At 45.7% G+C, this 23,731-nt stretch overlaps 1 protein-coding gene across 1 annotated transcript; it reads left to right on the forward strand.

The window, feature by feature from the left end:
- The first annotated feature begins 477 nt into the window (after positions 1-477).
- LOC135384712 (uncharacterized) lies at positions 478-20,489 on the forward strand. The gene is made up of 4 exons (XM_064613900.1): positions 478-527; positions 4,820-4,970; positions 13,936-14,088; positions 20,244-20,489. The coding sequence occupies exons 1-4, from the start codon at positions 478-480 to the stop codon at positions 20,487-20,489; spliced, it is 600 nt and encodes a 199-aa protein (XP_064469970.1).
- Positions 20,490-23,731: the final 3,242 nt, after the last annotated feature.

Consider the following 23,731-nt stretch of genomic DNA (forward strand, 5'->3'; position numbering starts at 1 on the left):
AACGAGTGATCCTCACTGGAGCCCACAAGTGTGGAGGTGGGAGTGAAAATACAGGGACTAAGGTTTCTTCCCGGGATACGCTGCTAGGCCAATGACACGCGCGAACTGCATATGATAAACCGGGATTTCGTGGTCCACGGCAGGTGGACCCACTTTACAACAACACGGCGAATCAGCAGACAATGACAATGCCATCTCAGGATCACAGTTTCGGCGAACTTAGTTACTCTAGTATATCCATTGGCAGCTGCTGGGAGATAACCACGCCCACAAACAAAGCCAGGGTATTTTTCCAAGAATGCTTTCATGGTCAATGACACGACCGGGAAGTGTTGCGGCATTCGTCATGCCGGTCACCTTAGGGCTCAACAAAAGAATGACCGTCGGCCAGAGGCTTCGAGGAGCTGAACATCCAGGTCAGGTCACCTCGTGTTAGAAGCATACGAGATTTCGGGAATTTCCCCATACTAACTGACCATGTCGTCCATGTTGAAGCCGAGCGTAAACGAAGGAAAGGAACGAGTAACGTGAGTAACGAGTTACCGAATTTTGTAACTGAATACGTTATTAGTTACAATTTTTAGAAAAGTAACTAGGTCGTTACTTCGTTACCGAAAAAAGTAACTGGTTACTGGGTAACGAGTTACTTGTAACGAGTTACGTACAACTCTGACCTCACTATCGTTTTGATATCTCCGTCCTCTGAGATCCCTCTTCAAGTTTGAGAACAGGAAGTAATCACTCGGTGCCAAGTCTGGACTGTAGGGTGGGTGGTGGATTTCTTCGAAGCCGCACTCCTTCAGTGCAGCCTTGGCAACAGAAGCCGTGTGGACAGGGGCATTGTCCTGGAGCAACCGGACACCTCGACTGAACCTGCCGCGCCTCTTTTCCTTGATGGCGTCTCGCAGTCGGTGCAGGAGTGAAGCATAATAAGTCGCATTCACTGTGGTGTTCCTCTCTTTGAAGTCCATGAGGAGGATCCCGTGACAATCCCAAAATATTGTTGCCATGATCTTCTTTGTGGATTGTGTGACCTTGGCTTTTCCTGGGGATGTTTCTCCTGGTTTGCGCCATTCCATCGACTCCTTTTTCGAAAGGGGATCACAGTAGAGCGCCATAGTCTCATCCCCTGTGACAATTGACTTCAATATTTCTTCTTCGTTCTCTTGACAGAGCTCCAAAAACTCTTTGGCACAGACGACGCGCTGTTGCTTTTGAACTGACGAGAAAAGTCGTGGCACCCATCTCGCACTGACCTTTTTCATGTGACGGCCCTCGCCGATGATGCGAAAAACGGTTGTTTTGGAAAGCCCCAGCCTTTCTGAGAGTTCCTTCACCTTCAGACGCCTGTCGCCCAGCACTTCCTCCTCGACAAGAGACAAATTTCCTTGTGTCATCACTTCCAGTAGACGACCATCATGTGGATCATCTTCAATGGACTCTCGCCCCAGTCGAAACTGCTTGGCCCAGTCTTTTACCGTTGTGTACGACGGAGGGGCTTCCTTGTACACGTTGTCCAGTCGCGCTTTAATTTCCCTAGGCGAAAGTCCCTCTTTTGTCAAGAGTTTTATCACAGCGCGGTACTCGATTTTTTCCATTTTAACTGAAGAGTGCACCCTGGCTGTTTGAAATGCCGCTCTCCAACCGACAAAAGCATGGAGAGGGTTGAGGGTGGTGCTCCGGTCCTCCAACAGATGGCGCCACGCATCCTTAATCTCATTTTCAAATTCGCGCGCATTTTCTACCTCGGGCCGGAAACGTACGGAACCACCTATATCAGTTGCTATAGTTTTGCAGCCCGAGATGCTTCTCCCACACCATAAATACCGGAAAGGAAAGCCGGCAGTACCACCTATGGAATGCAATGACAAAAGAAATGTTTTATTGTGTTTCCGACATATTTGCGTTACCCTGACGCAGAACATAAAGGGAAAACACAACATTCTGCAAGTTTATTTTTCTTATTATTCTTCTCTTTCTTACCTACCTACCTACCTGTCAGTTCTGAAATATTAACAGGTAACTACGCCATTCATCATTGTATCGGATGTGGTTCAGCTAATGGGAATAATTGAAGTCGAAGAGGAGTGCAGGAATTAGAAATGCAAGGGCATAATTAAAAACATTTTCGCCACCCGTGTCTCGCGTTTTTTTCTTTGCTATGTGACAGGTTCTGCGTTCTATACAAAATGTGTGAACTTTTCCGTTACGTAGCAGCAGCGCAGAAAAGGACTACCTAAAAGACGCTACCGTAATTTGTAGCGGAAATAGCTTACCCGCTACTAAATCAAACTGTAGCGGTATCCCTACTGTGCTGCAGAGGAATGTGTAGAACAGGTACGTTCAACACGGTGCTGGTACGTTCAAAACCACCTACTACTAGAAAGAGATCTTGTTCTGTTTGCCCTTTACTACGTGTTCAGCGTCAATACCATCAAACGTGTATTTCTTTTTCTAATCTGACTGCGAAACGACTTTCTCAGCTAACAAATAATCCTGTCACTCTTCTTCTTAGGTTTCTTCCTGGCTGATAACTGCTATGATGTGTGGCTGGTCAATTATAGGGGAAGCACACTCTATGGTAAACGCCATGTTAACTCCACGTTTCAGGAAAGCCAAGATTTTTGGGACTTCACGTGAGTAGAAATTAGTTTTTTTTTAATTCCGTGTTAGCACCGCCAAGCAACTGTGGCTATGAGCGGCGTACAGATGTGGACAGGTGGAGTGAGGACAGCAGGAAGGAGTGGGACAAGGGAGTTAGTATGCGTCCTGGGCCGACTTCAGTGGAACTATGCCGACATTACTCTGGAAAGTCTTCGGAAAACCCAGCGAAAACCGGGAAAATCTCAGACAGTACAGCCGGTGGTAGGATTCGAACCCACCACCTCCCCCGTCTTCAGCACGATCTTAGCTACCACCAACGAGCGGGACAGTAGAAATGAGTGAAAAGTTTCCGAGTACAGACATGTACGCGAAACTGTAATTTCGTGGTTCATACTTTCGCGCGTACCGTCGGTCAGGGTGTACCGTCTGTCATGCGTATGTACGCGTACCGTCTGTCAGGACTGTCAGGATGCATGAAAAGGTCCTTTGCAACTCTGGATATGACAAGAATATTCAGGTCGATTTACAAATTCTCATGTACACATCATAGCGTTGCCCAGAAACGCCACAGTCGACCGAATACACCAAACGTTCGGAAGACGTGCAAGGCGCAAACTTACAAAACAGAGTCGCACGAGAGTACTTGATGTCCAGATGACTCCAGATGTCCAGATGGATGTCCAGCCATTTGCTGAGGCCTGAGACATTCTTTCCTCGCTGCACCTTCCCTGCCCCGAGCAATCAGTGGAGAGGTCCAGGACCATTCTCCCCTCCAGTTTTCTCATGCAGCTTGTCAAAATTTACAGCGCGAAAGGCGATAGGGCATTTGAAGATTTGCCAGGTTTAAGGACGGGAACAACCGTCCTCTAGATATCCAGTTACGCGATAGACAGCCCTGTTGCCAAGATGTATGATACTGGTGAAGTAGAGCATGGGCTAACCTTTCGTCAAGGTTTCCGTCAAGGACTCTTGCGATGAGCACTCATTCACGAGCTTCAACGGTGGCGGTGGTGCTTGTGAAATAGCTCGCCGCTGTCGGCCTCCGAGGTGACCAACATCACGTCCTGGGCTGACTTTTTTATGAAACTGTGCCGTCATATATCTGTCAGCGTCTGAGAAAAATCCCGGAAAAACACAATAGAGCACAGCCGGCACCGTCATTCGAACCCAGTCCCAGCCTCGACGTGACATGGCCCGCACCCTAACCACTCAGCCATGCGAGCTGGTCACGAGCTTCAACGCTGTCTTTGGCTCAACTAAAATTTTGTGAAGTCAGGCTCCACAACAACTAGCGTGGATCATGCCTGCATTGATAACTTTCAAAGCTGAAGTCCTGAACAAAGCCACGATATGCGGGTGTCGTTACTACGTAGAAATGGGTCCTGAGTGTTGGTCTCACCCACACATTGAAAGATAGTCAAGACATCATACAGATTCCGGTGCGGGGTGCCTCTGTCAGTGACCGCATTGTCCTCCAGATCTTGGTGGCTGGGTGGAACTGTGAATAGTGTTGAAAAAAAGCTTCACCAGCACTTCCACAATCTTCCTTCAATAGTGCCCGCATTACCTTAGCTTTTGGCGTTTTACAACTCGTCCGCCAGAGCAGGTAGTTTTGGTACAGTGCTGGAGAAAAGTTTATGAAATACGCTCCGACGCATTCCTCCCTCAGAGTGGTATGCTAGCACCGAATGGTACCGTGGCGGACTTGCAAGCAGGTGACTGGGTTACCTCGACACATGTCTGTAAGTCCGTACGGTCCCAATCGCTGCTAGCGTGTCACTCTGAGGAAGGAATGCGCCAGAGCGTGTTCCGTAAACTTTTGTCCAGAACTGTACCACCGACGAAACTTTGCACTGAAACGACAATGTGTAACACGCACAACCAACGCAGCGTGAGCTGCCCTGCTCTACAATGATCACTGAAACTTGCTGTCAGGTAACATCATAAGGTTACTGACTGGGTTGTGAACTTGAAAGTAGAACTTAGCACGAAAATAGTGCTTGGGAATATCAAGAATACTCCAGATTATTCTCCATGGTTCCTGTCGAAATGTAAAATCAAATCACAGTATAAGGGCCGTCGATATTCCAATCAGTTCCAGTAGAAGAACAAACTCTGTTCGAAATGTCGGCCCGCGGCCCCCGAACTGAAGGTTTTTCTCCTTTGGACAACGCATACAATAGCACTCATAACATTTCTATACATTCTGTTAAAGAGTCGACGAGCATGGCCTCATTGATTTGCCTGAAATAATCGACTACGTCCTCGAAGAGACTGCACAGGAGGATCTACTTTACGTTGGGATATCACAAGGAGTCTCTGCGTTCCTCATCATGGCGTCCTCGCTCCCACAATACAACCAAAAGGTCGGTGTCGATGTCATGGTGCTTTTCTTTTTCCAAAATAATAGGCCTGAATAGGCTGCACAGAACAGATGCATTCACTATTAGTTATGTGTTTCCGGTATGAGGACGGATCTACCTGCAGCTACTATATTGTTTCAGAAACCAAAAGGTGTTTACCCGATCCCGGTATTAGCAAGTTTTAGTATACCATTGACAACGTCATCGTCAATTTGCCGTACATAACGGAACCAATGACAGCGTGCGTGACTTAGAATCTCGTCTGTTGATTGGGTGTGGCAGACGCGGTAGCCAACCAGGTCCCTGTGCTACCGGGTACGGGCAGTGGTGTGCTAGAACCAGACTTGTACGCATTTAGAGTACAATATTTAAAATACTCTATTTTAAATACTGTTTTCGATATTTTGGTATCTTACTCAGTATTTTTCCTTGGATGCCTTTCTACTCAATTTGAAACACATTTGTGTGGTATTTTCTATTCAATACAATAATTACTTCTTTGGACCTCCTTGTCAACCTGTCTCTGCCTCGTGTTTTCATTACCTTGCTTGCTTGGACAGAGTTTTCACAATTCTTTCGTTTTGACCCCGACACTGACCTTTCTCTAAGCCTGGTCCTGTGGAAGATGTACTATTCCAGGGTAACTCGGAGTTTTCTTATTTGTACCTATCTGTTCATTTGCACCGAGATCCGGCTTTGAAGCTCGCTTTATTCTGGGACGCCTCTACTGGGAAGAGTGTGGTATCTGGGTATAGTTCATTGGGGGTGTAGTGTTTGGTGACAGCGGGTCTTGCCAGGTTGGTCAGCGGCCACAGCTGACTGTCTTGCTCTTTTTAGCATATAACGCGGTGCCTTCCTGTGCACCCGTAGAACGGCTGTTCAGCACTGCGGACAACGTTTTCCTGAGAAAAAGGGGGAATTGCCAGATGAACATTTTGAAACGCAATAAATTTTATGCTCAGACCGAGAGATGGCCTTCACGAGTCTGCCTTAAAGGTACTGTAAAGCAGCACCGATCAAATGTCATTTAGTGTGGCTATTCGATAGTCGCAGCCACCAGGACAAAAATTGTGCAAGTTTCATTCCAATAGACGGTGCAGTTAATTAGAAAATTACAATTAAATATTACGGGCAACACTGTACTAGGTATTCGAAATGAATCCGTACCTCTGACACATACGGCGGCAACCACATTGCATGCGTATAACACTGGGCCCGACATAACAATCCACCACAATCCACCATAAAATCCGCCCCTGCAATCCACACAACGATCCACATCTGAGGATAAACGGATAAGCGAACTGAAGTGAAATGCTGAGCCGTTGAAAAAAATGTGTCAGACGTTCAAGAAGCCAGACAGCGTCGGGACTTCTTTGTTTACAGAGGTTCACAGAGAGAGTTTGTTCGTTCGAAAGAGGCCGCGAACAAAAGGAGCGCGCAGGCGCAGCAGAGAAGTAGGGAGAGCCCCCATCGAACAGCGGCCAGCACTGGATTACTTCGCAAAAACAGGGGTTAACAGGTTAAACTGTCAACAGGGGTTTCAGAATGCATAGGTAAACAGGAAAACTAATAATATGGTTACTAAAATAACGAAGTTCCGATGTCATAGTGTGTAATACCAATTTTCAGTGCTGCCCGCTGTACAGGGAGTTGTTTGACACCAGGCGTCGCACCGCTCCACTACGCCGCAACTTTCATGGCAAATTAAAAATATTTATAGCGCGTTGTCGGTCGTATGGTTCCGCATATGGTATTTAGAAGCAACAAAGTCTCTAGTCACATCACCGGCATATCATGCTTGTCTACTGCTTTACAGTACCTTTAAGGCTAAGGGCACTCGAGAATCTTAATTTTGTATTTTAAATGATGTGTAAAGTATTTGCTACTCTGTCTTAATTACTTTCATCATGGTGTGTTATACCTAACCTTAATTACGTTCTACCTTTAGTATTTAGTATCATTTTTAAATGTTTTTGGAGTATCTTGTACATGTCGGCAATGTCATCATACTTCGATCTGCCCGATTCCGCGATTTCCACTTCTACACGAATTCGGGAAATGAACGCCCTACGAAATATTCCCGAAACGCGCTTCCAAACAAATTCGTGAATTATTAAAACCGCGAAATTAATCACTTTGACAGTACCTGAATCTGAAAATTCACATGCCATAATTTCACTACTCACATGAAGTATTGAAATCACCTCCAGCTTGTCATGCTGCAAGGAAGCGTCACCTGTTCGTGAGCTCTCTTTTTGCCTACTCTACAAAAATGCGCATATAAATATGTACAGATGTACGTAGCTACTTATAGTTAGCGTCACTTTCAATCAACGTGCGTGCATGAACAAGAGATAACCTGGCATACGCAGGTCAAAGCGGCGGTAATCATGACACCCTTGTATGTCTTCAAGCATGTGAGACTCCCGTCTCTGAGGGTCGCCTTCGCAGTGGGCTTAGAAGTAACGGTAAGTATATGGTGTATTCTCTATCTTTGGAGCATTATTTGTGAAGATAAAAACCGTTAGAAGCTACATCTGTTCATCTGGCCAGGCCACATGCTGTCAATTGGACTTATGGTCCCACATGAGGACCTTGAGCATACATTTAGGCTTCCCCGCGAAACCTCGCTTGCGAAAGCTGAGATCTTCTTCCTATATTTCTTGCTGATCCATCGCCCAGGTCTGGACGGTCCTCACGGACAGCAAATAATCCTTAGAGATCGTATGCTACCGCAGTAATAAGCGATGTACGTTCCATGATCATTGACATAAACCACCACCTCCAATCCCCAGGCAACAATATGTGGATTCAATTGGTCAGGTGTCATGTCATGCTCCATGGAAATATCCGCGCTGATGCAGCGGCAAGACGACCCTGTGATTCTGTACCGGTTACAGGCGGTCACCATGCAACCTCCGCCTGCCCACTGAAAATACGTTGTGTCTTTACCGATAGCTCCAGACTTCTTATGAAGGACGCTACTACATCGAACAGCATCCTGCTGCCCATTGAGCCACCTATGTACTACATTAAATTGAACTAAATTCCGTGTTAGAACCGCGAAGCAACTGTGGCTATGAGCGGCGTGTGCTACATTATCACAGGACACGTACTTAGGAGGAAAGATCCTGTTCTCCATCGGTTGCGTCTTAATATTACTCCGCCATGTTCAAACTATGCCAAATGGGCTCTCCGATTTGTTCTACCTGCAACGCAGGAGCCAACATGCTATAACTCCTTACCAGTTACCAAAGATACAAGACCTCCCGTGGGACATCGCCTAGTTCGGCTGGGGTCCAGACTAACTTTCCCCTACCGATCTTACTGACCTCTATTCAGAACACGGTGGCGTGACAGCAAAGCTAATGACATTTCTTAGTCGCACGGGACTTATTGGCAAATTGCGAGCAGACATTTAAGCAGTGAACCCTAAGGGAACAGAACAGTGACCATCGGCTCGAAATATTTTCTCGCACGCTAGTTGATCACGCGTACTTTATTGTTTACCTTTAATTTCCTCATTTACCGCTTCAACTTGATTTTGAGATGTAGAAGGAGTGGTCTTCCTCCGCACGAGTCCTGAGCGGCGGTTATGGAATGTCCCAGCGTGCAGATGTCCGTGGCCTCACGCTAGGACGGTGCCGGTAGAACCGAAGCTTCTTCTGGTGGCGCGTATCCGTAGCTTGGTGATTTCGTCGGCCGTCCGCGGGCCACCACAGAGGTATACCTACCTGGCCTTAGCCTGGCTAGTCCACCCAATCCTAAACATGCCCCCTTACACACACAAGACACATCGAAAGAAACAAAGGTTTCAAGACGAGATCCAAAGCCACACGTCATGAGAAACTGGTTTATAAACTTGCTCATTATAGAATGCACGTAACGCATAACCCTGCAGCCCTTGTTTACATGTCATTTCCTGTTAAAGAGTCCCAGAGGGTAGAATACGAAAAAAATAGTCACGGACACTGAAATTGTCCACAGATTGGAGCGCATGCTGAACGAAGCCTGCAACAACACAAATAACAAAAATTGCATTTGATGATGACGATTGGGATGCCTCATTTCCACAGGCGATACTGTGACACGTTGTTTATGTAATGTGGTGAAAATATCATGACGTATCTAGCTCACAGCGTTGGGGTGCTCGATTTCACCATGAACCAAGCAATTTCGTCATAGGAACAGGGTGAGAGTCGAGAGTTTTGGGTCTGGCTTAGAGACGATGTAAGTGAACTCCGGAGAGGTTGGTAGGAGGCAAAGGAGAAGGGGGTGCTCTGGATTTTCCAAACCGTCACAGTGGCGACAGTCTGGATGGTTCATCTGTAACCGGTGAGCAGTAAATGCGACGGCCAGTCGCATTCTATGAATCGACGTAGCTTTCCTGACGAGAGATATCTCATCACATCCGGAGAGCAACAGCTGGATCAATAGATACGGAAGCAATGCACGGTGTCCACTAGTGCGAGGCCACGGGTACGATGAAGCATCTGAGAGTGAACCTATGTTGACCTCCTGGTCAGAAATCAGCTCGAGCTTCACCAGAACCTGCCGTGTCTCGGTCACTTTTGGAACCCAAAGGCAATGACGAAGAAAATAAAAGGTTTGCCTGGGGCAGTACTGTAGATGACAGGAAGACTATACAGCACCGTCACCCGCTTGGTCAGCCCCTCTCATAACCTTATAACTAGAGCCTGGGGTTTTCGGGAAATATGTTTTACTAAATTCGAGGGGAGGGGGGATTAAACATGTGCTCTAAATTCATGCGAATTCGCATCAAAAAACTTCCAGTATGCTAAATTCTGGGCGAATTCGGGCTCAGTTACTCAAATGAACTGTACTGGTTTGGTACAAAACGGTGATGTACTACATTTGTTGCCAAACAAGTTAGTGTGCATTCCTACAGATGTCTCAGTCAGGGCAATTTGCCGGGTTTGAAACCCCCTAAAGAGGCAACCTTCAATCAGAGGAAGAACCGGGTTAAACCCTATAACCTCAGGATCTACTTATAACCAAAGAACCGAACAAATGGAAGAAGAGAGCAGTGACCTCAACGCCATCCAGATACCGAAAGCTGTCTTGTAAGTGGAAATTCATCGCTTCGCCTTGTCGTCAAGATGCTTTTTATGTGGAAGTCCATCGAACATCCTACTTGGTGAGCACGCTCGGTTATCGATGGGAACATACATGCTGACGCTTCTTTGAACCTCCACCCACAAATGGGAGGTCATCACGTGCGGGACTTCAACGCATTTTTCTGGCGAACGATCAATCTCAACTTAAGTGAGGTATCTCGAGATTTTCTTTTTTTTTTTTCAATGCCAGCTGCAAGCGGCGCTAAATGACAATTTGTGATTTTCCTGCTGTCCAACACGCAACCTCGCACGCATACACAGAGAATCTGTCCTCTCGAGGTATACCGAGCATGCTGGACTGTACTGGAACAAGAACCGGATCTGGAAGTTGGATCGTGGGATCGGCGGTCAGTATGTCTCTGCGTAGTTCCGTAAAAATATCACGGTCATTGCACGATATGCCTCCTACAGCTGATGCTCTCCGGCATTCTTGAGATAGAGTACGAAATCGCCATTCAAATATTCTCTGGGGACACAACAACCTATCTCACCTCCCTCGCATGCAACTTCGGTGTTGACTGGAATCCCAGCTACACCGGTGATAAAAGATTTTGGAGTGCCGCTTCCGAGCGAACAGCTGTCGGGCTTCCCAGCAAACCACAAACGTCCTGGTGATATCCAAAACAAATGGCAGATGTCTCAGACGTCTCAACGTCCACCGGATATCTGTGAGCTATCCATAGCTTGGTCCAAATTAGGTCGCTAACATCCCAGACATTGCAACGTTCTTTCAACATCCACTGGACATCCCAGGTTCATGTCATCACAAAACACATTTTGGTGCACTGTACAGATTTAGAAACTGCTTTTGGAGAATAGTACGAGACCAGTGCATGGCGGATGAAGCTCTGACAGCTTTGCATAACAAAGCTGTCTTTTGCAGCATGTTTTGATGTGCTCCAATGACGCATGCTTTTTAACAACTGTCAACAGTTGTCACATATTTAAATAACATGATGTTGAAGGCGCAATCCTTACTTGTCACTGAGAACCTTTGTGTTGCAAATCACAAACAGCTAAAAAAACGCAGCAAGACAACACAAGCAAATAAAATAAAAACTCGTACATCGCTGTAATTTCATTTAATATACATTCTATGACCAATAACTGATGCTGCATATCGTCCTCTAATGTCGTATGTCAGGGCTCCACTACACTAGCGTATATTAGCATACATTGTGGGGTAAATTTCACACTGCACATGGCAATGTGTGTCGACGTGGTACACAGCGTCATGAGTAGAGCGTGAAGTTTTGGAGAAATCATTTTCCTAAATTGGGAGGATAAAAATCGGGTAAGAAACGTGATCTAAATTAATGCAAATGCAGGTGGAAAAACTTCCACTATGCTAATTCCTGGAGAAATCGGCTCAGTTACTCCAATCAACTGTACCGGTTTGCTACAAACGGTTATTTAACTGCATTTGCTGCCAAACAAGTTAGTGTGCATTCCTGCAGACGTGTCAATGAGGGCAATTTGTTAGGTAAAAAGCTGCGAAGAAAGGAGGTTACATTGACACGCCACACAAGGGGGGAAAGGGTTATAAGCCTTACCCACTGAACAAACACGCGCGGTGAGTGCGGAAATCAGAGCTATCTTATCAAAAATGATGCCACCCGACGCGGCTTGTAACCCTTCCCCCCCCCTCGTGTGGCGTGTCAGTGTAACCTCCTTTCTTCGCAACTTTGCGCTCAAACTGCGAGCCGTCAAAAAAGAGGCGGAGCCAAGGGCTCATTTCCAGGGATTTTCGGCGAATTTATTTCGGCAATTGGCATTGCATTACGAGTGGGATTATGAGCTATACTGAGTAAAATGACCACGGGGAACCCATTTCCGAAAAAAAAAAGTTAGGTTGCTTTGCAAAATATCGGAGTTCAATTCAAGAAATTAACTTTCCGTCAATTGAAATGAAATAAAAATGTTACCAATATGTAACAAAAGTTATTCGCAGAAAAAAATCTCTTGACCGCCTACTCCGGGGCCTACGTTTTTTACTATGAATTTCTATCATGGTTGGTGGACCACCCTGTATAGTACTGCGTGAGTGTACAGGATGCTGCACATGCACATGTATTAGCATATAGTCGGGGTGGACCTTACAGATATATGTTATCTCGGAGGATTCCTGAGTTTCTGCACGTAGGCTGTACAATAACCCGTGAAGTACAAGGTACCAAAAAGTTCACATTGTGAGCAGGTTAAAACCGGACTTGTACCCGTTACTCGAAAAATGTAATTGATTACCGTTACTTCAACGAAAAAAGTAATTGATTACCGTTACCAATTACTCGACTCCAAATGTATTTGAGTAACGAGCAGAAAAGTAACGCGTTACTCTGGTCGTTACTCTGCATTCAGGCAAATTATACCCGTCTTTGTGTGCCTTAGAAAAGAAGAAGAAAGGTTCAACAGCAGAACAGCTGAAATAATTTAAAAAAAAAAACGCCTAGGTCAAGTAGATCTGTATGTCTAGTGTATTTATCTCCCGGGAAGACGTTGTTCCAATTGTGGAAGAGCATTGCGTGGAACTTCCCCATGACTCACTGAACCACCAAAGCTACCACAAAGGTACCACCTCACTGGTGTAGGAAGACATTGGGGAGAGATACCCTGAAATTCCTGGTATTACAATGACCTCCGCTTGCTATGGTAGAACGGCGGCCCAACAAAGGCTAACGGCACGAGGGACATGACTGGGACAGAATATCTAGAAGATGAATTAATCTCTGCTGGAAAAGTAATCAATTACTGAGTAATCGATTACTCAGAAAAGTAACTGATTACTGGAAAAATTACTTTGACAGTAAAGTAACTGATTACTCGAAAAATTACTCAAAAAGTAATTGATTACAAGTAACGCAATTACTAGTAACGCATTACGCACAAGTCTGGTTGAAACACACAATAAATATTCTTTGCCGGTACACAGTTGCAGTGGTCTCTACGCACTCTACAAACACTAAATATCTCATGGACCAAATTTTTAAAAGCAAAATATGTATATATATTCGTAATCTCCCGTATATATCCAAATATTCGTGACAGACGTCACAGGGACTTTTAGTGGATCTACAAACAGGGCAGAAATGCTAGTCGCTGGGATGTTGCATGGATGTAGAGCGGATCTCTGGCAAACTCCAGTGGATATCCAAACGTCCCGGGCGAGATATCTACGGACATTTGCTGGATGTATCTGGTTTGCTGGGAATTGTTGTCGGGCTAAGCCGTATGTCACTGGCGACTGCATTCACCTTCCAGGAGGAATATTTTCTAGATACCGATCGCAATAATATGGGTATGACACAAGCTCGGCTCCGTTCCTTCTGTGTGGTCGTGGTGAACGGATCATTAGGTGTACCATCCCGTAGGGCAGACCGCAAGAGTACGCCCTCATTCCCTTAGGGAACGACATGTCCATCTCCGTATCTCCCGTCTCTCCGTCTCCCTGATGATTGTCATCACGCGACCCAGAGCTCAGAAACCGTCTTTTACCATGGCTAACATAGAAGTGCAAGACGCGTCGCGCCAACATCAGACCTCCCATCCGTGACACGGTGCAATCTATTCAACCACGATGGTGGTGGCTGTGGTGATGGTGAAAGGACTCGCCGTCTATTAAACCATATCTCTCTCTCAAAAAAAAGGAAAAAACTGATTGCACACCAATAGACACAGAGAAAGCGCAACCTTCCCCCTGGACATCTTCTTCCGCTTCTTCCGTACCATTTGCATGCGAAAGGTGTAACCCAACTCCTCCTTTATGCAAATGAAGCTGCGTTGAATGCAACTGTGGTACTGTCCAACACATGTCTGATGTCTTTTTCCAGGAGGTACTCTACACAGCGGGTGTGCGAGAAGCGCTTGCAAAAAACACTCCATCAGACAAGTTCATGGCGATGGCGTGTCAGCAACCTGCTAGTGCTCTCTGCCAATATTTCGAGGAAGTAGCACTGAATTTTGAGAGCAAATATGTGAACAAGGTAACCTACTACATCAGTAAAACGGCTGTATGTGCCAGGAGCAGCGGTTTTATAGATTTCGAGGGGCTGTACAGCATATCTTTTGTTGACACCTTCGTTGACAGCACGTGCATATGTACTGTTCGGGAACATGACCATGGCATGAGCGCTGCATGACCTCGCTTACGGACTGTAGAATTATTCATAGTAACGCAAGAGAACACACGCTATGGAAAACTATGCGTAAAATCGTCTTTTAGGGATAAATGCATGTCGAGAGCTATTACTTCATTTCGGGACTAAATGCATGAGACGGAATGAACGTAACAGGGTGGGGATTTCATTTCACGCTTTGTCCTCACTGTCCTGTATCCAGTGGCGTAGCTAGATCTGCAAAGTAGGGGGGAGGGGAGGGGGCTTGTTATAAAAACACAGTCATCCTCCCCCACCCCCAACGCCACCCTAAGGTGATAAAAATTTCTAACTGGCGAAGTACTCGCTTGAGGAGTGCGGGACTTTCGGCAATTATCTTCTGGAAACTTTTGTCACTATTCAGGAAGGCTTTGGACAACTTTTAATTGCGGGAAAAAACCTGACTACTTTTCCAGAGGCATGAAGTCCTCCACGGATAACCGCAGACCCAACAAAGACTACGCGCAGATCGCAACATAAATAGTCGCAAAAAAAAAAAGTAAATTTACGCTTTAGCCCCGCCTGCTGGATTTTCGCAAAGAAGCGTACCCCAAATGTGCTAGAAGAAGAAGTGTCCCCGCCTTCATTTGATTTGCCTTCTTTGTGATAAGACGGTTATTTTGTTTTCTTTGTGATAAGTCGGACGTCACCAGCATCAAGGTCAAAGCGGAGAAAAGAAAGGTAAAAAAAGAGGCGGGAACACTTCCTTCTCTCCCCACAACTCAAGCGGGCGGGGCTAAAACCGAATTTTTACAGATCTTTTTGTTGCGGTACTGTGCATAGTGTTTGTTGGGTCTGTGGTTAGCCGCGTAGGACTTCATATTTCTGTAAAAAAAAGTGAGGTTCGCGCGACAATTTTCACAGTTCAATTGAAAAAACTAAATTTCCCTCAATTAAAAATTGTCCAAAGCCTTCCTGAATGGTGGCAACAGTTCGCAGAAGGTAATTGCCGAAAGTCCCACAATCCTCCGGCGAGTACGTCGCCAGTTAGAATTTTTTATCACGTTAGGGGAAACACCCTGTATATTATTTTTTCTCCTCGAATTTGCACAATTTGCGTGTGTCGACCGGTGGCCTGAGGTGTGCTCGAGCCCCCTTGCCCCCCCCCCCCCCCTCTCTTTGGCTACGCCACTGCCTACATGCTAATGAAATATGTGCACAAATGAAAACGCTTTGACTGATACGTCAAGCCATAAAATCTTAGAACATGCAAAGAACAGAATTGTTCTCCACAGTCGCTTATTTCTTTCCCGTTCATGGTCGCCATACGCTACGCGGGAAGGTCAACGTCACGGAGTGCTGCCGATGGCGTGCGCTGAACAACTAGAGTTTGAAGTACACCTTCGAAATATAATTTACTGTGTCTCATTTGTGATGCGATACGTCGCACGTTAGTCACCTACAGGCAGAATGCACTGCCAGAGTGCCAAATGTGAGTTTCAAAAGCAACGGATCCTGTACTCTAGTCATTGCGGCGCAGCCGCGTACAGGCATAAAGAACCTCACAGGGATATAACCTTAAAGGGACGGTCGCTTCCGGAAACCCATCTATGAAGCAGATACCACTATGTTCGGCACCGGCCAACAGTCTACCTGGCTATTTTTTATTTCGAAAAGCGCTTAGATATTAACTAAACGAATTTTGAAGATCGCTCACTGCCTCCGCTGTTGCAGAAGCTCCAGCAGCGTGACGTCACTCCGTAAGCGGAGGACTTAAAGGAGCGTTAAAGTGGTATCTAACATGGCCCAAAACTGCTGTCATCTTGTAAACCAGTATGTGAAAAGCATTCCCACAAAATGTTTCTGTCCAAAGTTGTATCACCACGGTGCAATTAATCTGGAAAATCGCTGCCGCGGTGACAGGCCGGAGCGCTCCAACTGCAGACCACACCCACTCTAGTGTGACGTTCGTGGTAGAGAGCCCCTCATTCGTTCGTAGGAAAAACCGTCTGCTACGAACATTGCTAGCTGCTTCTTGTTGATTTATATTATTTATATGATTTATATCACGTTTTCTTTAAAAGAAGAAGCATATACGCAGCCTGAGAAAATAAGATTACGATCACAAGAGTAATATATCCGTGGCTTCTGTGCAATCTCAGAATTCACAGCAGCAGAAAGCTATTGCTAAGCTGTATTGTGGATGCGGTATTGTGGCGCCACCTGTTAGCCACTGAACCAACTGCGCGGTGAAAACTATCGGACAGGCTGCACACTGTCGAGAAGCACGGGGTTTTTGCTGTACAAACGCAGTTAATTTCGGGCTGCACCACTCGTTCTTCCCGCGGTGCCTGCGGTCCCAAAAAATCGTGGTTGTGTCGTTGACAGCCTTCAAACCCTCCGTTTCGGACATCACGAAGCCGGAGAACGCATGGCGTCTCCCAAGCGGTAGCAGACGCTCCGGCCTGGGCGATGTTGCTCCCCTCGATCATGTGATCCCAAGTCCAATGAGGAGCGTCCTCACCACTTGCGTCACATAGTGACGTGTGTGGTGGCGCTCATCACGTGCCTATCGTGAAGGCGAAGGAGGGTGTATCGCGCGCGGGAGGTTCGGGGAGCTATTGCAGGCGTCCCAATTTAGCTACTGTTGCACTAATTGTGGGAAAACTGTTTTCGGCCGCCTAACATTCCATACTGACCAAAAACAGAAAAAAAGTTGTGGGCCTCTAGACTGCTCCCTGAAAGGGTGCGCGGAGCAGGAAAGGCGCCGTCCAGAGGCCCCATAACTCTATGAGACGCCCGCAGAGCCGCGGCATTAAATTTCTCAAATGCGTGCCACTATTGACCGGTTGCAGAATGACGTTTTCTCATTTTTCCAGAGAGGAAATTCCGGCACTTCTCTCAACATCCGTCTCTCTGCTGTAGTCATGTATTGCGTCAAATAAAATGTGAAACTGCACCAGTATTTCGCGTGGGATTTTGGATACCGTGGTGTACGGTCCGCGAGAAATTAAATGACGCCATAGTTTCGAAACTGACTGGAACGCATGCGACCGTCCCTTTAAGTTGGCCCACGGAGTGGAGGGCGCGCGACTCACAAGGTGTCTTTCCGGGGTACACCGCACCGGGTGCTCCATAGGGATCTCTCCCAGTGAAGTCTAGGTCATTCCGTCCCTAGCGTAGTTAAATCGTGTACTTCTCCGTATGATGAAACGCATCGCACCTGTTTCAAAATATTAGTACAGATGCCTTGAAACAGGAAGAAGAATCATGTTCTCACATGCCCGAGCACCTCACGAGCGTAACACATTTTCCAGTGGCGATAACATCTCGGGCTCCTCTGCATGGACCTCTGACTGTTCATGTTTTCTTTTTTATTTTGTGTTCCAGACGAGAACACCGGTTTACATGTGTCAAATACCGGCGGGGACATCAATGTTGAACTTGATTCACTACTATCAGGTCAGTGTTATACTTTTCACGTAACTTATTTTTCTCGTGTTTTCGTTGCTGAGCGGCAACACAGAGAGAAATATGCGTATAGTTGTTCAAATATATGTGTAGTTCAACTGGCTCAGTCAGTACGGTATTCAAATAAGTACCAAAAAGTATCAATTTAAATCGGCGTTATCGAAAAAACAAAACAAAACAAAAACAGAAGCGGCAACCAGAGAGATTGAAATATGGCAGCCGTCGAACAAGCCAGACCGCTGCAGGACTGAAACAGATCTTGATTACGTTACTGTAGCCAAATGCGCTCACCAATACGTCACACTGGCACGGCTTGCGAACGACTTCCCAAGGGGAATGATTCAACGAACAGGGCACGCACTCTATCTCTTCACATTCTCCTACAATGTGTTTCTCCTCTCTCTCTCTCTCTCTCACACACACACACACACACACACAGGCAGACAGAATGAGGCTGCGGCATCTGGTAAACAGGTGGAAACTATGTGGTGACTGTTACGCTGTCCTGATCGAGAACCCTTTGCAAGCCGTCGGTAAGCCGTCCCAGTGTGGTGTAATCGTTAGCGCACTGGACCAGTGATCAGGAGCCGCGAGTTCGATTCTTGCCGTTGCACGGATTTTTCAACGGCTGCCATACCTCAATCTTCCATGTTCCTAGACACCTTGAGGATTTTGTCGCGTTTGTCTGTTTGTGTTTTGCAGCCTCAGAACAATTACTTACCGTCCTGATCAGCAGTTCAAGAAAATTTATGCTCCTGGGGGTAAAAGGGAAGTTACTGTTACTTGCGTTAGTGATTGCCTCAAATTTCGCAGAGAAAGCGGACTTTCATTTGTCGATACCAGCGGGTAATTTGTTGTTGCTTTAAAAATAAATGCGTAAACAAATATCACGGGGGCAAATATATGCAAAATGTGATGTTCCTGACAAAGATCTTATATTTAAATTATGTACAGCGTACACGTACACGACCCCTGGCGATGGATCTCACCATTCATCATCTCAAAATAAAGTTGTTGTTGACCAGTAACGTATTTTTGTTATCCGCTCGCAAAGTATGGGGGTCTGAATAAAGCCGCAAATGTGTGATTCCCATACTGACCACAATGTCTCTTTCCTTTTTTTTTCCTTTTTTGTCTCCCGCGTGTAGACAATGAATTGTGTTGAAAAATTATATATATGTTTTTGCAGATCGGGAAAGTGCATCGATTCCAAAGTTATGACTGCAGCATAATCAAGCCGAAAGCCAAAGAATGCGTAGGTGTTTTTCGCATTCCGTTAAATCTGACTTCTGCTTTAGACTTTATACCTAAATCCGAGCCAGCTTTAAATCCAAGCTCGGATAAGGAACTTACTGTTTGTTGGCTTAACGTGTACCGGATTATCGCGAGACGCTGCAGAAATATGACAGCAAATGAATATTAATGGGGGGGGGGGGGGGTTAGGAAATCCGGCATGTTCCTACTGAACTCATTCAACTTCCCCGCACCGTATACCGGCTGTTTTGTGAGTATCACAAAGGATATAGTGTCGCATGTGCAGCTACACATCTTGACTAAGCGCTAATTCTTCATGAGTAATGCGAGTTATTGGTTCCACTTCAATTTGATTTGAACAAAGCTTCGTTTCTGTTCACGCTTATTGGAAGCATGACGCTACTGCGCCGTGCCACTAAAGATATGCCATGAGCACCCTTAGGTTCTGCTGAATACTTTTACGTTAAGTTTATTGTATGTTACTTACAGGCGATACTTTCCCTCTGCGTAAAAAGTAAGCTTGCGTATATGACCTTAAAGAAAGGATGTATGTCTCAGTTAAGAAGATACACTTCCCTCGATATTGGTCTCCACACTATGGTCGCCAAACTCAAGGCCGAAACGCATGGAGACCACCGCGCGTGGAGAGCGTACGCCGGAGTCTGTGGTCTACAGATGTTTGCACGCATGGGCGAGTCTTCCGAAGGCTGGACAGAGCGATGGCCACGTGTGTGACAGACAAAGTTGTGTATAAGTCACTCGCACAAATTTTTGAAACAATATCCACCACGTTAAGTTTACTCCTACATTTCAACGATATCTGGACCGAATCAACGCAGAAACCGTAGAAAACGACAGCAGTACACATTCTCATAATCTCACAAACGTTCGTGGCCGACGAGTATGGCAACAGTGGTTCACGGCATTCGCTCTGTACACGTCCCATGCGTTTCGGGTTGTAATCTCGCAGACGTTTCTTCGCCGCGCGTGCAAGGCCACTGCGTGCACGCGACATTTTAATGCCGAGAAAACGTCCCATGCGTTTCGGGCTTCATTCACCATCAGCACATCAATTGACTAATTATATCCCAGATAAGATTGCATACCAAGATCAGTCCAACTCGATAATCATATACTAGCGTGCATATCATATATCAATCAATATAGTATATATCAATATAGCAATCATATACTAGCTCAAGCGTCCTAGCGTGCATGTCACCAACTGTTCTTTCGTGAGGGGCTCTGTTGTGGGAGACATCAAGCTGCTTGCCACTTGGCTATATGTACTACCTGCATCACCCGCGTATTTTACGCAGAAACCAGTCGTCCTGTACGACGTGTCAAACATCACAGTCCCCATACGGTCAATCTACTCCACCGGAGACCAAGTCGTTCCTCCGCCAGATGTGAAGATCTTATTGGACGACCTCGGTGTCGAACCAGGAGAGAGGTTCCTGATCAAGGACTCCGAGTTCGGCCACTTCAATTTCAGAACAGCAGCATTTATCATAAAAAAATACGTTCTTGATCGCGTGTTGAGCTTTTTCCAGAAATACAAATAGACAGCCGGCGCAGGGACAGTTGAAGTTGCGATGTGTAGTCGAACGTAGGATCTGATCTGCAAAACTGAGGTGATATTTTTTTATCACAGTCAGCAATCATAGAGAACCAAATTCACCTCTGACACACCCTCTAGCGCAATGATTAAAAAAAAAAGTTCGAAAATCGGTGCTTGGACGACGACAATTGATTAGCAGCGTTTAATCCTTCGACAGTTTTGTGAAACGAGAAGTGCAAGAAATCGCATGGACCGGACTTTCGGATTTCTTTGGAATTTCTGGTATGGATAACAGTACACTCTTAAAAATGAACTTCCCCACACAGCACGCTCCTAGCCAATCATCATCTCGATTGACATCGTTATTTCCTCTGATTTATTGAAAATGGGACGCGTACGCCTTTTTGTGACACTTATGCAGAAATGTTGATTGTCACAAAAAGGCGTACGCCTCGCGCTTTCCACACATCAAGAGTGGCAGAGGTATCGCTCTGTACAATGGTTGGCCTTCAGTGTGCTATGTGGTGAAGCTATTGAAAATAATTCCTGAGGTTACCTCAGAGTCTGAGGTCTTGAGGTATTATGGGACATCTGAGGTCCTGAGGTTGCCTCAGAGCTTGAGGTTCTGATGTTACCTCAGAGCTTGAGGTCCTGGGGTTACCTCAGAGCTTGAGGCCCTGCGTTTACCTCAGGGCCTGAGGTTTCCACAGATTGGACCTGAAGGGACGGACAACACAGAGCGCCCGTAGCACGACTTCGTGTTGAAATACGTTTTATTGGTATTGAGTTCATCAGGTTCTAAATACTTTTTCAGACACTTTAATTTGTCGTTCAGTGTCGCGACTCTCTTCATTTTCTTTCTGGTATCTTCGCCTTCCTCCGCTCTGCTCTTGAAGCACTGGAGATATGCACCTAGAAATAAATTTCAGTTCAGGCATGATAACCAGAGAGGTAATACAAAATAATACACGAAATACCGAATAGTGATTACCAAATTGAGTGAGCATGTCTGCATCTACGAAAGTAATTTGCTCCCCGCAGTGACAAAACTATAAAAGTCCATTATGGTAAATTGCCATACCCAAAACGTAGACGGTGGTGACCACAGGCATACCTAGTGTCTCCAAATAAGCTTAGTCGCTCTATGCATACCAAGAATATGCGTATACGTTTTGAACAAGAAAAAATAACGATAAATGTTTGTCAAACCAGAGGGATGAACAGTCTGGTGAGCAGTAGCCTCAGGCACGTCGTCGAATGAAAAGCCACAAAAGGACAGAAATTTGGTGCCTTGAGGCTTGCCTTGGCAAGCCTTGCTTGATACCGTTCAAGATATGTAAACACTCACATTATACTGCGTTTGTTGCGGTTCCGGCTCACGCCTTGGTGGCTTTCCTATCCGCTTTCGCGCTGCAGACCTTGGCGATATCCCCAGTGGCTATCACGTGACATGGAATCTATCTGAAATGCATCGCAGGGAATCTGAAAATACGGTATCACAAATACTAGAAATTCAAAGTTACATCAACTTCTAAAGTATCACTTTCCATTCACAAGATATTCAAGCATAATTTTTAATTCAAAACAAGGCACGCACACGCACGCACAAACATACAGCAAAAACTATATACAAGAAAATTTCCTTCACGTACCTTCCAGAAAAAAAGCTTCAACGGGTTTTCTCGCCCTCCTTCGGGAAAATAGCGTGCACGGGATATTCCGCGTTCTGATTGAAGATCTGTGCCACCGTTGTCTTCGGAAAAATTCCTCACGTCGTTCACAGAAGCAACAACTCGAATGTCGTCAAGACCCTCACGTACACACACGTCATCATGACACTTATTAATAAGCGGCACACAGGACGAAGCAAATACACACGCATGCCATGGAAGCTGGCGCGTAACTGCTCCAAGCAGAGGGAGGTGATTCCGAGAACCGCGTTACAAAAGCGATAACTTAGTGTACGGCCCCCAAGCAAAAAAAGAGGGAGAAATAGGGATGCGTGGCTGGAGCGAAGCCACTTAGTTGAGCTTTAAAAAGACGCCGACGCATGTTTCCCGCGTTACTGTTCGCAACAACTCCTGCTTGCAATTTTATCTGTCCATTCTAGCCTCTAATAGAAATTCACGTGTGAATCTACCGTTTACCCTATATTGCGCTTATTGTGTCTTCAGATAACTGGTGAATGCAAAAATCTGCAGTGCATTTTTCATACGAGTAATGTGATTTCTGTTTGCATATTACCAAAACCCCCAAGACTAGAGAGCTACGAAAAGAGACGCACGCGGACAGTGTCTGGCTGTTTTCGTAGCTCTCCAGTCCGTTTTAGTAATAGGAATTATAATCTCTAGCTCGCTTGCTTTTTAGCAATTCTTTCAATGTGATTTTTGTGTAACGTTGGTATTGTTGTACAAGTTGTGGACGCTTTGTGCTAGTAGAGCTTTAATTTATAACCGAATATAATTGAATTTATCCCTTCATGATGGTTTATGTGGATGACAAATTTCACGTTTTGGCGTTACGGTTTGGTGTAGGCTTAATTAATGTTGCCAATTTGATGAAGGTAACATTATTAAATTACAAGTCACCAAAATAAATTCTACTCCAAAAAACCTTGCGAACCTCTCCAACGAAAAGGTCCCCTGAGAAATTCCCACAGAAATTCCCAAGGCTGTAAGGTGTACCAAGGTGTGAGACCGTATGTTGAATCTCAAGATTCGCTGAGGTAACCGTAGGAGAGCTACGGCGTGGTCTGAGGTCTTGAGGCGGAAACTTAAAAGAGGCACAGCAAGGTCTGGGGTTGTGAGGTAGAACCTCAGAATTCCTTGAGGTTACCTCAAAAGAGCGAAATTGAGGTCTGAGGTCCTGAGGCAGAACCTCAGAATTTCTTGAGGTAACCTTAGAAGAACCACAGCCGGGGCTGAGGTCCTGAGGTAGAGCCTCATGATTTCTTGAGGTAACCTCAGTTTTTCCAATAGGGCTTCAGCGTGCTATGTGGTGAAGCTTTGTTTTAAGAGTGTAGTGCTCCATTCCTGTCTTTTTATCATACGAAGCACAAAAGAACGAGCTAAAAGGGAATTTGATTCGACTCCAGCATTGCCCAGCAACTGTTCCTGTCCACGTAACAATTTTAGCGCCGTTGGCATATGTCTCATACTTGTACATGCACTGTTCATTCAATAAACGTATTGTATATTTCAGAAGTACGTTTTTTGTATATATTCTGCATTGTACATTACGTTTCTA

This window comes from Ornithodoros turicata, chromosome 2 (assembly GCF_037126465.1).
Source record: "Ornithodoros turicata isolate Travis chromosome 2, ASM3712646v1, whole genome shotgun sequence".
NCBI lineage: Eukaryota > Metazoa > Arthropoda > Arachnida > Ixodida > Argasidae > Ornithodoros > Ornithodoros turicata.